Source organism: Dipodomys spectabilis, unplaced genomic scaffold, assembly GCF_019054845.1.
Source record: "Dipodomys spectabilis isolate Male_0828 unplaced genomic scaffold, ASM1905484v1 ptg000175l, whole genome shotgun sequence".
NCBI classification, from domain to species: Eukaryota; Metazoa; Chordata; class Mammalia; order Rodentia; family Heteromyidae; genus Dipodomys; species Dipodomys spectabilis.
In genome coordinates this window covers 7,055,779-7,073,286 of record NW_024870852.1, presented here as the reverse complement: position 1 = coordinate 7,073,286, position 17,508 = coordinate 7,055,779, and the positions used below count along the sequence as shown (strand labels likewise).

The 17,508-nt window shown below is 51.0% G+C and overlaps 1 protein-coding gene across 1 annotated transcript; it reads right to left on the bottom strand.

Moving 5' to 3' along the window:
* Positions 1 to 58: 58 nt before the first annotated feature.
* On the bottom strand, positions 59 to 15,862 carry CUNH20orf27 (chromosome unknown C20orf27 homolog). Its single transcript, XM_042694448.1, has 6 exons — positions 15,756 to 15,862; positions 7,871 to 7,987; positions 5,336 to 5,478; positions 2,056 to 2,194; positions 927 to 1,049; positions 59 to 720 (listed from the first exon to the last, which is right to left on the bottom strand). Exons 2-6 carry the CDS (start codon positions 7,887 to 7,889, stop codon positions 620 to 622), a joined length of 525 nt encoding a protein of 174 aa, XP_042550382.1. The 5' UTR covers positions 7,890 to 7,987; positions 15,756 to 15,862; the 3' UTR covers positions 59 to 619.
* Between the last annotated feature and the right edge of the window lie 1,646 nt (positions 15,863 to 17,508).

The following is a 17,508-nucleotide window of genomic DNA, read 5'->3' as shown; positions in this document are numbered from 1 at the left end:
GAGGGACTGGGCAGTCTTGGTACCACAGAGGGAAAAAAAAAAAAACCAACAACAACCCTGTATCCACTGGAAGTTTTATTTAAGGTTCTGTTCCAACCAGTCATTTAAAAACCAAGTAACACAGACCTGAGGGGTAGGAACTGGGAACCGAGCCTCCCTCCTACTCTGTGGGCAGCAGTCAGAAAGGAGGGGGGGGTGGGAGAGGTGGCTGAGGTGAGGCAGCAGCAGCAGCAGCAATGGGGGTGGGGGTCGACATCACAGAGCCACTCTGTCATCTCCCAGGCCCAGGCCGGAGCCCCGAAGGCTTGGGGTGGAGAGTGGGTAGATCCCACACCAGGCCCTCCTGTCCTCTCCTCGGATACCCACCTTGGGAGCTCAACCTATTTCTTCCAGCAGGAGACTGAGGCACATGAAGAGGAGGAAGTGGGAGAGGAGGACATAGGAAAGGCAGGGTGGTGGCAGAATGAAGGCAGAGGTGAGAGGCACTAGGCCCGGCCTAGGCAGTGGACATGCCATTCCCATGCCGACCCTAGGGAGGGGTAAGGAAGCCACATCATCACGCAGCATGTTGGGAGAGGAGGCAGGGTTTAAGGCTGAGAAGCCCCAAGGCAGGCTGGCCTCAGTCGAAGCCATGCCAGTCGCTGTGCTCTGAGTCATACTCCAGTTCGGCACCCACACACTTGACACCATCCAGCAGCATCGGTGTACCATGGTGCCGGTCTGCAAATTAGGACACGGGTTGGACTGTTGTTCACACCTGGTCCCGCCCTCCCCCCCATGGTCTACTCCAAGGAGATCCTTACCCCCAATCAGCTGGGATTTGTGGGGAGGCCCCCACCAGAGGCTAAAGCCCTAAATCGGCAAAGAAACCTCTAGGCCAATCTTATGCCTCTTCCCTCTCACCAGATGCCAGCCTCCTCACTCACCCATGACCCGCGCCTGCACCATCACACGCACGCAGGCACCAGTGCCTCCCTCACAGGCCAACAGCATCTCCTCTTTCAGGACGCCCTCCTTGTGTGCGGAGTACTCGCACTTGATGCTATAACCTGCAGGGGGACAGGGATGGGCCAGTTGGTACCTCCCACACTTCCCAAATTGTCTCCTGTAGCCATGGGGCTCCACCCACCAGAAAGGGGCAAGGATGGCCCTTCCAGAGACCCAACTGCACAAGGGGGGCACCGGGACTTGGGAAACTTTCTTCAATAATACGGTGTTGAAGCCTAACATGGCTACAAGGGGGAGGCAGGCTCCAACCCAGGCTTCCAAGAGGTTTGCTTCCACACAAAGGGAGTGGTGATAAAGAATGGGGGGAGGGGATGGGAAGGTGGCTCAGTGGTAGAGTGCTTGCCTTGCATGCATGAGGCTCTGGGTTTGATTCCTCAGTACCACATACACAGAAAAGCTGGAAGTGGTGCCTGTGGCTCAAGTGGTAGAGTGCTAGCCTTGAGCAAAAGAAGCTCAGGAACAATGCCCAGACCCTGAGTTCAAGCCTCGGGACTGGCAAGAGAGAGAGAGAGAGGGTGGGAGAGAGAGAGAGAGAGAAAGCAAGCAAGCAAGCTTTGAGTGGGTCAAGTGGCAAAAGGCAAAGCAAAAGCTTGAGGGGTTTTCCTCAATCCACTAAGTGCCAAGTCATGAATGGGGGAGCATGGAACTGAAGCTGGGGCAATGGGCAGCACACCACAAAACTGATACTCTAGCCTCTTCCAGGCTGGAGCAGGGGTGGAACATGACCTAAAGCCAGCTGGGTAGAGAGAAACAGCCTAAGATCTAAGGTGAGCACTAGAAGTCAGCTACCCAGAGTCCCTGCAGTTCCAACCTTGCCCTCCAGGGGGAGAGGGCTGACCAGGCCCTCAGTGGCCTCCCCACTGAGGAAACCATCAGCCAGTGGGCAGATGTAGCCCTGCAAAGTTGCCACACTGCAAACTCATAGTGGTACCATGTCCCTGACTTAGTGAACTGCCTACCCCCCCGCCCCCATTGCCACACTCTCATTCCCTCTCACAGCCAGGACCACTGGATGAGGGCAGGCCTTCAGCAGCCCAGGTGACATACCTTCAGGAATGGGCATGACACTGAGGAGCCTGAGGTGCAGGCTGGGGACAGGTGCCTCATGGATGTCTTTGCTCAGCCTGAGCACGGGGGGCAGAGTGAAGGTAATCTCATACCTGTGCAGGATCTTCAGGAAGCCAACCTGCAGCAGGAGAAGAGGGAAGAGGCACTTCACTTACTGCTTCATCCAGGGTCCATCCAGGCTGTGCTACCTATAATCCTTGTGACCCCCAGCACCTGCTTCCCTGGGAGTCCATTACTCCTCCATTACTCCATCTGGTCCACATCCCTAATCAGATGGCTCCAGGTCCTGTGACAGAATCTCCCAAGAACCAACCAGCACAATCCAAAGCATGTGTGTCAGAGGCCCACAGTCCTCATAGATGAGACACACGGAAACCACATTGTGTGACTAGGAAGAAGTCTTCCCTAGACTTCTGACCATTTCTTACTTGCATGGCACACAGCATGTCACCAACCACTGCCCCAGAGGGCAGTGACAAAGTCCTATGACATAGATCACCTACCTACTCTCACCATTCCAGCACTTGCTCAGAGGCAGTAGCTCAAGGTCAGGGATGCTGGTCCTCCAGACATTCATGTGGAGACACTACCCAACACAGCATGAGATTGAGGGGAGGAGAGGGATTCGATAAATAAGACCCTAGGGTCTAGGGATGTAGCTCAGGAGTAGTGTGCTTAGCATGTGTGGGAAGCTGAGTTCAATCCCCATAAACTTCCAACAAAAAAGAAAAGGAGGGAGGGGGGAACGCTAGACCACAGCTGGCCCCAGACTTGGCATCAATCACAGAGCTCAGACTCTAGACTGATGACAGATGCCTGCCTGCTGACCCAAACGCTCAGTGTGCCCAGCAGTCTCCGCTGTCCATGCAGTGGTTGGCAACCAATGTTCCTCTGGGACAGACGCCATCCTTAGAAACTCCAGAGATGTGAGGGGTCATAGGTTGAGGTGGCTGCTAAGTAGGGGGGCTGGTAAGGGGTGCCAGTCTAGTAGGCCCAGCTGGGCATATAGTTACAGGAGCTGAACAGCCTCACCTCAGGGAGCAGGTTAGGAGTGAAGTCTTTTGATGAAACTAGGCTGATGTTACCACATGATAAACTTTACTCCATGTGACCCCTATATCACATTCTGCTATTGGAGGGCACACCACTCAAGAAAGCTTTCTGGCTGCACCTGTTTGCTATAACCTGTGGCCCAACTGTACCACTTGCAGAATCTTCCAGGAAAGATACTCAGAGATGTGCAAAACAATACTCATTAGTGCCCTATTTATAACAGAGAAACAAACCACCGTAACACCCAGGAACAGGAAGCAGCCAAATCAATGTGAGGCACAGTCTGGAGGACCAAGCAGGAATAAAATCATGTAGAAAATTATTTCCTGACACAGACAAGAAGCAGTTCACAGACAGATGCCAGCAAAATAGCATGTCCATGGTGATACCAGCTCTTTGTTTTTGGAAATGAAGCTTTAAAAAAAAAAAAGAGCTAGAATGACACATATCAAAATAGTAACCATGATTACAGTGTGACTGGCTAATTTTAAATTTCTTTTAATTTAATTTTTTTTAGGCAGTGCTGAGAATCAAGCCAGGGCCTCACACATTCTAGGCAGAGTCTACTACTGACCTATATCCTTAGCCACGCTATTTTTTTCTATCTTCCAAATTTTCTCTAGTATATATTTTGCAATGAAGTGACAGTACTACTTTAAAAAAAAATTGTAGCTCATGCTATTTATTTCCTTGGAGAAAACTGTCAGCTACAAGGGAAAGAATAACGACTTTAGAGTTGAAGAGAAATCTGGGCCCCTCTCTAAGGACAACCAGCTACTTCTCAGGGATTTCACCAAAGACCAGACCTCAGTCCCACCCTGCACAGGGCACTCCTGCTCAGACCTGGACCTCTGACTGATTGATCAATCTGTTTTCCCCAACCCAGCCCCTCTAGAGTTCTTTCTGCCTCTTCCAAGTGGATATGAGGCACTACAGTGTACACTGGAAGACCCCTGTCAGGGGTAAGATGTGGCTCTAAGAAGAAGGGGGTGTTCCACTAGAGAACGGGGTGGGCTGGTATACAGCTCAGTGGTACACTATATGTGTGGCATGCATAAGGCTTTGGATTCTATCTAAGCACAAAATAAAATGTGAGTGGGGCTGGGAAGGTGGCTCAGTGGTAGAGCACTTGCCCTGGGTTCTATTCCTCAGCACCACATAAGCAAAAAGAAAAAAGTGGCGCTGTGGCTCAAGTGGGTAGAGTGCTAGCCTTGAGCTGAAGAGCTGAGGGACAGCGTTCAGACCCAGAGTTCAAGTCCCACAACTGACAAAACAAAAAACAAAAAATAAAATGTGAGTGATTTAAAAAAACACAAACTACAAGGTAGAAAAAATAACCTGTGCAACAAAAACAGGCTGGTGGCATGGCTCAGCAGTAGAACACCTGCCTAACAAGTGCAAGGCCCTAAGTATAGCCCTGGAATAGCCAAAAAATAAAGGAGAGGAAAAATAAAAGCTGGTTATGGCACATGTCTATGGTCCTAATGATTCTCAAGGGTGAAAATAAGAAGCTTGTCCTGGGCTGGGAAGCTGGCTCAGTGGTAGAGCGCTTGCCTCGCATGCATGAGGCCCTGTGTTCGATTCCTCAGCACCACATAAGCAGAAAAAAGCCAGAAGTGGGCTGTGGCTCAAGTGGTAGGGTGCTAGCTGAAGAGTTGATGGATAGCGCCCAGGCCCAGAGTTCAGCTCCCATGACCGACCAAAAAAAAAAAAAAGCTTGCCCAGGCAAAAATGCATACCCCATCTTAAAAAAAAATCATAAAAAGCAAAAAATGTCCATGGCTCAAGTGGTAGAACACTTGCCTAGCAAGAATAAGACTGTCAGCCAGGCACTGGTGGCCCACACCTATAATCCTAGCTACTGGATCTAAAGATTGTGGCTCAAAGCCATTGCAGGCATGAGACTCTGATCTCCAATTAACCACTAGAAAACCAGAAGTGGCACTGTGGCTAAAAGTAGTAGAGCACTAGACTTGAGCTGAAGAGCTCAGGGACAGCCTAGAGTTCAAGCCCCATGAACAACAACAACAACAACAAAAGGTATTTCTCTCATCAATTCTCCCACCTTCCATCTTACGGATGGAGAAACCAAGGCAAAGATGTGTTTGAGTCCAGTTGAGGGAAGGAAGTAATGGGTGGAAGATGCCCAGCAGAAGCAGGAAGGAAGGGGACGGAGGGATCTATGATGGAGGAGACATGTACCTACCTTAACCAGAAAGCTGCTTTCACTCTCCTGAGTGACCATGACCACTGAGTCATGCAGCTTCTCATCAAAATGGACATGGCCCTGGGAGCCTTCTGCATCATGGCTTGCCGCAAAGCGGATACTCCGGACTCTGGGCTTGTTGCCTAGAAAGAGTGGGAGAGGAATCCAGGGGCCACTAGCTTTCTCTTTCCCAGCAAACCATGTCCCTTGTTCCCCAGCTGTCCTTGATATCACCCAGTATCCACTGGCAAGCTCCTTCCTGGCTGAGATGGACAATGGTGGACATAAGGCTTGAGGACCTTCATTATGCCCTACCTGCCCAGTACTCCCACAAAATTCTCCCTTCAGCATAGAAATGGTGGGAGTAGGAACTTGAGGCTGGATGATAAGATTCCTCACTTGGAAGGGAGGAAGCTGGCATCAGAGACAAGAAGACACAGTCCTCTTGGCCTTCCCCTTCTGCCCAGACAGTACAGGGCTGGGCCTCTGCATGTCCTGTCCCAGCCTTTCCTAGAGGGAGCCAAGCTCACCATGCCTGGCATCTTTTCTCCCAGGTTTTCCTGCCTGTGCCTCCTGATGACCCCAACCAGTATAACATGGGGAGGGAAGGGAGGAAGGAAGCTCAGGTATAGGAATGTACTCTTGGGGACTTGCTTGCAGTGGGAAAAATGGAAGTGAAAACTCATACTATGCCATGCTGTAGCTGCTACTAAAGCTAGCTGCTCACTGGCAGGTAAGAAGGAAAAAGTTGACTCAGGCATTAGTGGCTCACTCCTATAATTCTAGCTATTCAGGAAGCTAAGATCTGAGGATCACAGTTTGAAGCCAGCTCAGGCAGGAAAATCTGTGAGACACCCCCCCCCCAACCATGTTGTAAGTCTTGAACTCTGAGCCTGGGCGCTGTCCCTGAGCTCTTCAGCTCAAGGTGAGTGCTCTACTACTTGAGCCACACGCTACTTCCTGTTTTCAGGTGCTTAATTGGAGATAAGAGTCTCACAGATTTTTCTGCCTTGGCTGGCTTTGAACCTTGACCTTCAGATCTCAGCCTCCTGAGTAGCTAGGATTATAGGCGTTAGCCATGGGCACCCAGCTCTGTGAGACTCTTCTCTCTAGTTAAGCACCTAAAAGCCAGAAGTCTAGATGTAGTAGAGCATTAACCTTGAGCACACATGCTCAGGGACAGCACAGGCCCAAAGTTTAAGCCCCATGACCAAAAACAACCACCAAAAACAAAAAGAAGAAGAAGGAAAAAGCTGGAGAGCTTCCTAGCACTCCACACCATTTTCTCCCCTGCTTAGCCCCTTTTAAAGCCCTTGGCTGTCCCTGAGCTGGCCAGAAAGGGCAGGGGTTTAGAGAGGATGAGTGGTAAGGTAAAGAGCCAACAGAGGGCCTGGTCTGCATGGACACTCACCCTTTGGGAGGCCAGAGAAGGATCCCCTTTGATCCTCTAGCCAGGAATGGGGAACATCCAGCCCATGGGCTGTATAGGTCATTTGGTACATGACAGGACAGACACATATACTTTTGGAATGCTTCATGTCATTTACCATTTGCCTGAATTAAGAATTTTGTATGGGGCTGGGAAGGTGGCTCAGTGGTAGAGCGCTTGCCTTGCATGCATGAGGCCCTGGGTTCGATTCCTCAGCACCACATAAACAGAAAAAAAAAAGCCAGAGGTGGTATTGTGGCTCAAGTGGTAGAGCGCTAGCCTTGAGCTGAAGAACCGAGGGACAGCACCCAGGCCCAGAGTTCAGGCCCACGACTGGACCCAAAAAAATAAATTAAAAAAAGAAAGAAAGAAAGAATTTTGTATGACCTGCAAACAATGTTATAAATAACCAAATGGCTCTTGTCTGCTAGTCTCCTCCTCCCCCATTATCCCTTAGGCCTCCAAGAGCCTCAAGTAGAGTCCTCTGGGTGGAAGGACTTGGGGCACCCTTGGTCTGGGCTCCTGAATACTTAGCAGAAGTCCTCTAGATTGTTACCAGAGTTTAGATTCCCGTTCAGAGCTTGCTGTGGCCCTATCCCCCTCCCCAGTCTTGGGACACATCATAACCCTGAATGTCCCCTACCCCTTAACAGTAGAATGAAAGATGGCAGAGAAGCATATGCTTCTGAAGAACAGCAAGGCAAGGAGACAGCAGGGGTCCCTGCTAGGGTCTGGGCAATCCCAAGGACCTAGAATGAACACTAGCATATTCTTTTTGTCATTGGTGGTGGTCATGGAGCTTGAACTCAGGGTCTGGGCACTGTCCCTGAGCTCTTTTTGCTTAAGCCTATGCTCTACCACTTTGAGCCACGCTCCACTTTCAGTTTTTGAGTGGTTAAGTGGAGATAAGAGTCTCATGGGGACTTTTCTGCCCAGGCTGGCTTCGAACCACAATCCTCCAGATTTCAGTCTCCTGAGTAGCTAACATTACAACCACCGGTGTCCGGGCTACACTAGCATATTCTGAATGACGCTGAGTCTCACACCCACACTTAAGGCTGAAGGGGACCTAGCTGGAAACGTTTGCAGGCAAAGAAAGCACTCACCCTTGTTGGCTGCAGCCATGGACGTCCTCCCTGCCACCAAGCAAGACACACAGCTCCTGCCGGACACCGCCACTCAAGCTCAGCAGCCTCCCATGCTCCAGAGACACCAATAGGAGCCTGAAGGATGAAGAAGAACAAGGGTCAGGACCACACAGGAGCCAATGACTAGGGAAGAGCAGAAGACTCCCTATAGGAAAGACCCAAACCTCTGCTGCTCTCAGCAGCCACACGGGTCCAAATCCTCTGACATTGGGCCTTCTGCCCAACCCCTTATGCCATCACTCACATACTCAAGAGCCCTCACCCCTGCTGGACACCCTACCAACCCAGAGCCCTGCCTGCATATGCTAAGGTTCCAGATGGGCACAGGATGTATGTGCCCAGCCAACCTGAGGCTAGCAGGAAGGACCATCTAGAAAGAAGGAGGGCTTTACTGGTATTTTTCAGAGGCCATTTGTAACAATGTTGACCACAAAGGGTCGCAAGAACCACATTATTCAGGTCACACACTGGTGCAGCTGGGCACAGGTCAGTCAACAGTATGTTTGAAGGTGGGCAAAAAAGGGACAGCATAAAATGAACATATCCTAGTATTCAACCAGGACTATATACAGAACAGAGGCCCATGGGAGGTGCCCATAATCTGAACCTGCCATGCAGACCTGGCCTGAATCCCAGGGTGGCCGCTCAGATTAGCTGTCTCAGGGCAGCAGTAAACATAAAGCACCCCAGGAAGCCTCTGGTGGGCTGTGCAGGACCGATTCAAGCATCAAAACGAGTAATGAGCACAACTGATGAAAACAGATGGAATACAGAAAACCAGAGCATTCACAGAGATTACAAAAAAGAAGAAAGCAAAACAAACAAACCCAAACCCTCATGTGTCACTACTGACAGTAGCAGTGTCTTAACTCTTTGCTCTGAGAACTGGAGATTAAAGAAAAATAATTCAGTCTGTTTCTTGGTCTTTCTCGTAAACCAACTATTCTGGTAGTGATGGAAAGCTCTTCTTCACAGGCAATTTGTTGCTGATAAATAACAATGGAATGGCCAAATGCCAAGTCATTCTGCACCCCATAAAGAAACAAATGACAAGCCAGTAACTGGTAGTTCATGCTTGTAATCCTAGTCACTCAGGGGGCTAAGATCTGAGGATGGTGGCTTGAAACTAGCCCTGGCAGAAAAGTCTATGAAACTGTTATTTCCAATAAACTACTCAGAAAAAGCTGGAAATGATGCTATGGCTCAAGTGGTAGAGCACAAGCCTTGAGCAAAAGCTCAGGAATAGTGCCCAGGCCCTGAGTTCAAGCCCCAGGACCTGCACAAAAAAAATTTTTAATTAAAAAAATAATAAAAAGAAACAAATGCCAAAGGCAATGACAATCAATAGACTCTGAACTGAGAAAGAAAGAGAGAGAGAGAGAGAGAGAGACCAGAAGATCCACAAATGCCACTAACAAATGAGATGTGTGTGTGTGTGTGTGTGTGTGTGTGTGTGTGTGTGTGTGTGTACTTGGGCTTGAACTCAGGAACTCATGCTTAAATTCAACTTTCTTGGGTCTCTATCACTTGAGTTCAGCATTTTGCTAGTTAATGGAGATGGAGTCTCAAGAGGCTTTTCTGCTCAGGCTGGCTTTAAACCCCAATCCTTCAGGAGGTCTCAGCTTCTTTAGTAGCTAGGATTACAGGTATAAGCCATTAGTGCCCAGTAGATTTGGGTCTTAAAGAGGCAAAATACAAGTTTGTAATGAGGGGAATGAAACATCACCAAGACACACACAGATCTATCTCTCCTCACTCACTACAGGACAGTTTGACATGCTGATGCCTCTTGGAGTGAGGCAGACAAGTCTCAGTATCACTGACAAGGGATTCTTGCCAAAGACACTTAATCTGGATCTAATTGAGCTTCTAGCCCCAAAGTCTCATTAATGAAAATGCAGAGGATAGCTGAACAAATTAAGTGACTGAGTGAGCAATGAAACAACCCAGAAGGCAGTGTATGTCACAGGATGACTGACCTGTTTCTTCAAACTTCAAGGAAAAAAAAAAAAAGAGGGAAGACTGTTCTAGATAGGGAATTGGCAAATTATAGGCTGTTGAGCCATTTACTGCCAGTCATTTGCAAATAAAGTTTTACTGGAACACAACCACTCTAGTTCATTTACATGTTGTCTATGACAGTTTATGCACTGAAACAAAACTATTCTAACTAGTGTGACAAAGACCATATGGCTTGCAAAGTCTAAAATATTTACCATCTAGCCCTTTACAGAGTCTAAAAACCTATGTTCTACATTGATATGTATGTGGTGGACCAAGAAGGCAGGAAAATCTTAGGACAATTGATCTGTTTTTTTTCCCCCGGATCACACAACATTATCTACAAAAAGGAAAGATTTCTTTTTTTTTTTATTGTGAAAATACCGTACAGAGGGGTTACAATTACATGGGCAAGGTACTGAGTACATTTCTTATCAAGCATTGTTGCCTCCTCTTTTGTTTCCTTCCCATCTTCCCCCTTCTCCCCCTGCTTCCCCCGCCCCCCCACGCCCCCTCACCCGGGCCAAAGTTGTAAAGTTCATTTTTCGACATAATGTCTTGTACATCTCATTGCTGCCATGGGTCCACCTGTATCCCTATTTAAACAATTTGTTTTTTCCCTTCCCCTACACAAAGTATACCAACATCAAATACAGTGAAAACAGGGGTTATACCGTGGGGGAGAGGAAAGTTTTTTGTTTTTGTTTTTTGGTCCAGTCCTGGGGCCTGAACTCTGGGCCTGGGTTCTGTCCTTCAGCTCTTCAGCTCAAGGCTAGCGCTCTACCACTTGAGCCACAGAGCCACTTCGGCTTTTTTTCTTTTTGCTTATGTGGTGCTGAGGAATCGAACCCAGGGCCTCATGCATGCAAGGCAAGCACTCTACCACTGAGCCACCTTCCTACCCAGCCCCTAGAGGAAACTTTTTGAGTTGGGCTCACTCCTTTTTTTGGGGGAGGGGGGGGGCTCACTCCTATAATCCTAGTTATTCAGGAGGCTGAGACTGAGGATTGTAGTTCAGAGTCAGTTTAGTAGAAAAGTCCATGACACTCTTAGCTCCAATTAACCACAAAAAACCAGTCTTAGCTCAAGTGGTAGAGCACTAGCCTTGAGTACAAAAGCTCAGAGACAGCACTCAGAGCTAGAGTTCAAGCCCCAGGACCAGCAAAAAAAAAAAAAGAAAGAAAGAAAGGGAGGAAGGGAGGGAGGGAGAGAGAGAGGGAGGGAGGGAGGGAGGGAGGGAGGGAGGGAGGGAGGGAGGGAAAGAAAAAGAAAGAAAGGAAAGAAAGAGAGAGAGAGAGAGAGAGAGAGAGAAGGAGGTAGAGGAAGAGGAGAGGAGAAAGGAAACAGGGGAATGGGTTTCTAAGTCCCCATTAAAAGAGACATTCAGGGGATAATTGGGGAAACAAAAGCCATGGACATTAAGAAATGAGCTGAGGGGCTGGGAATGTGGCTCAGTGGTAGAGTGCTTGGCTAGCATGCATGAAGCCCTAGGTTGGATTCTTCAATAACACATATATAGAAAGAGCCAGAAGTGGAGCTGTGGCTCAAGTGGTAGAGTACTATCCTTGAGGGAAAGAAGCTCAGAGACAGTGCCCAGAGCCTGAGTTCAAGCCCTAGGACTAGCAAAAAGAAAAGAAAAAAAAAAAAAAAAAAAGAAATGAGCTGATTTTGTTTAGTGGAAATATACTATACAGAATTTTTTTTTTTTTTTTTTTTGAGAAACGCACTGAAAGTATTTAGAGATGAGAGGCCCATGCGTGACCTTGGCTAATCCTGATAATGAAGAGAAACCACAGAGCAGCCTTATTGTCAGGGGCTGGGCCTGTCCAAGACATGAACTCAAGGTCCCCTGGGTGCTTAGAAGCCCTGGGAATGGGAATGACCTTACTTCTACTCCCACTATCAGACAAGTCACCCATGCCCAAGCCCTGCCTCCTAAGTAGTGAGCTCACCATTTTCATCTGTCCCAGAAGGCTCCTGGGCCTAGAGAGATGAATGGAGGGGCCTGGTTCGCCTCTAGAAAGCAGGACTTGCCAGCGAGGGAACTGCTCTGAACTAGCACCATCCTCAGAGGCCTCAGGATGCAGAAAGGCAAACTCTACCCTACTCAACTCTGTCCAGGGCTGCTTGGGGTCAGTTTGCTTGGGGTCAGAAGCCTGACCTTGGAAAGAACTTTGCCCCAACCCAGCCACTCCAGCTACCCAACTGTGGCAAACAGGCAAATGTAAGAGCCATACCTTCATCCATCCCTGAAGATCCTACTCATACACATTTCTTCAGGTGTGGGGCAGTCTCCCTAGGACTCTTCTTGGACACCTGGCTGGTGAGCAAAAGCTACTGGGAGGATTTTCCACAAAACACTCTGGTCCACTACTACAGTCCCACCCTATCTTCCCCAACCCCACTGCCTAGTCTCTGCCTGCCTTTGCCAAGGCCATCTGACGGAAGCAATCTCCTGTCCCATTAAAGTAATCCCTATCCACACTTTAGCTGAGGGCTTGCCTGAGCATATCCTTTTAAGGGAACACTCTCTTACTCCACCTCAAGTCTTAGGATAGGCCTAGAATTCTTTACAAGATTCCTAGTCTCACTTCTGGGTCATTCATTCAGTCTTCCTCACCTTAAAAGGGGAGTGATTAGCCGGGCATGGTGGCTCAAGCCTGTACTCCTAGCTACTCAGGAGGCTGAGATCTGAGGATCACGGTTCAAAACCAGCCTGGGCAGGAAAGGCCATGAGACTCTTATCTCCAATAAACCACTCAGAAAACCGGAAGTGGCACTGTGGCTCAAGTGGTAAAGCACTAGCCTTGAGCTGAAGAGCTGAGGGATGGTACCCAGGCCAGAGTTCAAGCCCTACAACTGACAAAAAAAAAAAGAAAAAGGGGAGTGATTGTGGTTTTGCCAAACCTTGTGTCTCCAGAGCACAGCAAAGCACTGACAAAGCTGCTGTATTCAGTTTATACCTGTTGAATGAATGAACAATCACCCTTAGAAATGCCCAAGTATGGACCTTATTGGGCCCTCCAAGCAGATGTGGTACAATCAGGGCCAATTACCTGCAGGAATCCCCCCCCAACTTCCCCAATTAATGCCTGCTCTAGAGGGCACTCCCCCTTTCTCCCAGTGTGGCTTCCTCCTGGGCACACCTCTGATCCTGCCACAGTCATATGGTTCCCTGCTCAGGCCAACCTTGAGATGGTCAGGCTGCTGAGGACGGAACCCATGTCTCCCTCTGTGCCTGCAACTTGGACAGAGCAATCACTCACGAAGTACCTGAAATCCTCTGTGAGAACATGGCTGTAGTGGGGAAAGAAGTAACTAAAGGAGCCTAAAGGAGACAGGAAAACCAAATCTCTTTCGCAACAGAGAATCTACCAGTAGCTGTCCCCTAGGAGCTAGACTCACAGTACACAAATTCCTCATTAGAAGCAGGAAACGAGGACAACGGCCTTCTTGGCTGCAGCCATGTCCACAGAGAACTGCTAGTCCACCTTGTAGCCCCTGACCTGGCCTTGCCTCCAGGCAACCTCCTGTGCCTGCCAAGTCCTCATTGTGGCCCAAAAGCTACGCAAGCCCCCAGAGGCATGGGCAAGTCATTTCACTTCTGTGACACACAGGAATAAGCAGCAGCTTATTATCCCAGGGTTTGGTGCAGCTGTGCCTGCACCAAATTGAAAATGCGCCCACCCCACTGTGCTCCCACTTCAGAACTCTGCAAAAGCAAATCCCAGAGGGCTTGGTTTCTAAAACAACAGCAAGGTTCTGAAAGAGAAGCACTGGAGAACAGGCGCTTCAGGTCAATCCTAGAGGAGCCAAAGTGGCCCTGAAGGTGGACCCCAGGGACTTGAGCTCAAAAAAAAAAAAAACCAGCTCAAGGATTAAGGGGGCCTCCCTCCCCCTTACTATCCCTGACCTTCCACTTCTTCCACTCCCACGACAGCCAGGCCTCCAGGGAGGGCTAGAGAGATATAGAGAATGTAATCTTAGCCCCTCTACCATAGCAAAACAAATCATGCCTCCCTGAGATAGCTGCCAACCTGCCAAGGATGAGTCCTTGGACAGTCTCAGGATGGGGAGAGCTAAAAGCAGGAACAAAAATCTAGGGGTCTTCTGAGACTCTCCGTTGCTCTCAGGAAAAATGTGGGTACCTTCCGTCTGGGGAATAGAGAGTGATACACTACAGTGCTGGCTACTGTTCAGGCTGCTCCATGCTAGGGCCCAAGCCCCAATGTGAGAAAGGGTCAGCTACTGCCTAGATATGGCAAAGGGAGCTTTTAAAACTGCTGCCTTCTTGCATACCACCTCTATGCTCCAGAGGCAGTCACCAAGCCCCAAGGTGTCATAGGGTCAGGGAAGGGCTCTGTCCCCATCCTCTCAATCATTTCTCAATCATTCTTCAATCCTCATTCTCAACCTGGCAGAGGGCTTTGTCTGAGCAAAGCCAGACAAGCCACCTTCCACCCTTCCTAAGGCTTCCTGCCATCCTATTGCTCAGTCTTGGCTTGAGAACTCAGGCCAGGCAGCACTATTCAGCCCCTTCCCCCCCTCCATTAAAGCTCAAGTCTGTCAAAAGAACACCCCCTGAGGTCTCAGGATAGGGCCACCCACACTGGTGGCCTCTCCAGAACATGACATAGGAGTAGAACACACAGCCAGGGCACAGCAAGGCTGGAGGTCCTATCAACTCAGTCTTGATCCAACTTTACTTTGTCTTCCTTCTAGCAGACCAAGGGTACAAGGATGGGTATGGGTGTCTTCTCTTTCACAAACAGGAGAGGATAAGTTTGAGCTGGGGAAGGGGTCCCACCATCCCTTCTGTCTTACCAGTGCTGCCCTCTTCTTCCCAGCATCCTTTCTTCCACTTGCCCTGCCCTCAACCATAGAGTGCTTGGACTCCTCTAGCCTCCAGACTACCACCCCCCTACCCAGACTCGGCCCTGGGCTGGGCTGTTGACTTGGGGGTTCCCAAGAATCAAAGGTCAGTCTGGATTCTGGGGATGACAGCTGCCCTTGACTTTTCGACAGCAAACTAGAGCACAGTAATAATGCTCTATTCTCCTTCCCCGTGCCAAGGTGCAAGAGGAAATGCAAGCAGTGGCGCCCTTTGCAACCCAAGAGGGCCTTGCTAACAGAAAGACTAGTCCAAATCAGTCCTGCTGGGCTGACACTGGGAGGGAGGGGGTCGTCGACCAAGTCCCCAGGGGCACGGGCCAGGGAGCCCGAGTAGGGGACCGGTATCCTTGCCTGCCGCCATCCCTGTGGGTGTGGCACCCTCGCTCCCACCTCATTCTCGTTTTCGGTGAGGGCAGACGGAGCTGGACGTGCCTCCGACGTACCCATCCGTAGCAGCCAAGGGGTGGCTCGGTCGCTCCCGAGAGCATCCCCCGTGCTCCCGACCTCACCCCAGCTGACGCAGGAGGCTCTCAGCCCGCTCTCGCAGACATCGCCGCCCTCCTCCCTGAGGGGTGCCGAGGCAGCCCCTCTCCCAGGCTCGGAGAGGCGGCTCTTCCAAGGTCACACGGGGAAGCGGTGGCGATCGCGGCACCGAGGGGGAGGCGACGCCCACCCCGGTACGCCCCCGTCCTCCCAGGGGCCACTGGTGTCCCCGCCACCCCTTCCACGACAGCTAACGGTCACCCGTGTCCCCCCAAACCTGCCATCTCCACTCTCGGGGACCGGGAATCCGCCAGGCCCAGCCCCGCCCGCGTCGCCCCCCGCCCCAACCCTTTCATTACAGCAGGTGGAGTCCCAGACACAGACGGCTGAGGACCGGGAAGGCGAGGAGCGGAATCTCGGCGAGCAGGACCGGACTGGGAAGCGAGGAACGGAGGGACAGTCTCACCTTGCGGGCGCACCCCGAGGCCGAGCCAGGAAAGGAAGAAAACTGCGGTGGCGACGGCGGCGGCGGCGGCGGCGGCGGCGGCGGCGGCGGCGGCGGCGGCGGCGGTGGCGGTGGAGGCAGCCCGGGCTAACGCCGAGCACGAGGAAGGGAGCCCCGCGCCGCGGCCGCCCGCCTCCCGACACGCCCCCGCCGCCGCACATTGGTCGACCTGGGAGGTGGGGCGAGGGCCGCTTCGGACCAATGAACTGGCTCCAGAGAATGACCAATGAGCGGAGTGCTACCCTACGTCAAGAGCAGGGAACGCTGAGGCTGCGCCCTGCCATCCCACGTCTGCGCGGGGGCCTCGCGTCTTCTCGCGATGAAGTCTGCCAGGCAGCCCTTGGTACCCCGGAGCCGGAATCCCACCAAGCGAACCCCAGGAAGGAGTTGCTGCTCGTGTACGCCCCGCTCTATCGTGCCTTCTGTTATGGAGTCTGCACCTTCTGCTTGGACGGGGTCTCCCCTGGGCCCTGCCCTAAGGCAGGCTTCACGTTAGTCTAGTCCGGTAGCTGGGCCGGGCGAACCTCGGGTCTTGGCTTCTTTGTCCACCCCAGTCCTCTGCCACACGGACCGGGAACGAGTCCTGCGAAGCCGGCCCGGCCCAGACCAGCATCGCGCAGGGTGGAAGCTGGAGAGCCCGCGCGGGGACCCCCAGGGACCGCGGCCTCTGCTCCGGGTCTTGGTGGAGGCGGTTGCCATGGCAGCGGGATGCACCGTGTTCAGTCCCGCGGGGTGTGTCGTGGGCGCCCTGCACTGAGCCCGGAAGCGAGGCGTGACCTCCGGGTCTCCGGAGAGGGGTTCTTGTCGCAGTTCCCCACGCCGGTCGATAATCATCCTCCCCTCCCTGCGTATTCGCGGGCGGGGACAGGCTCCCTAAAGTGCCATCCAGCTTCTTCCAACCTAGCTAGTAGAGGGAGAGAGGACTTAGACGGCTGAGGACCAGCCTTCTTTCCGAAGGCGGGGGGGGGGGGGGGTCGCTCTCTTTGAGGAGTCCTCAAGGGGTCCACTCTTCACTGGATCCCTGTGCCCCACCCTACCCCCAAGCGATCTCCTGCATATTGTTTTGGCAAATTAATCGTTCTGAGCGATTGCTTCCATAGAGTCCTTCTCATGCTCCCAAGTGCTGTGTGATCCTGGATTGTCTCCCACAGAGCGTCACAAACTTGAGTGGTATTTTGCATTTTGGAGTGATTCGTGCGCTCTCTGGCGTTTGAGAAGGCTCTGGGCTCCAGCGCGGATGTTAAGAAGTTCCCACATTCTGTCCCCAACCCACCTATTCCTGCCCACTCACCACCACCCACTCCCACCATTCCATGCACTTCGATATCTATCCCCCATGTATTCATATCTACTTCCTCCAAGTTGGCAGACAGTAGAGCCAAAGTAGCATTCAGATGTTTTTCGTTTAGTCCATATAAGGCTCTTAAAAATAATTTTTCCTCCTCTCTTCCTCTCCCCTACCCTTCTCTCTCCTTCCTGCTCCATGTCCTCCTTATACTCTTGTTTTTTGTCCTTTCTTACAAAAGCATTCTTTTGAAATAGCTGAAGATTTAATAACATGAACTTTCATTCCAGCCAGGTGCCAAAGGCTGACATTTAGAGCTGCCACTCCATTTGCCATAGTCGCCACCAATTCCTGTTTCTCATGTAAATTTTACTGTCTGGGTCTGTGAAGATGGTTGATTTCATGACTTCTTCCTTCTCCTTGTGCTGC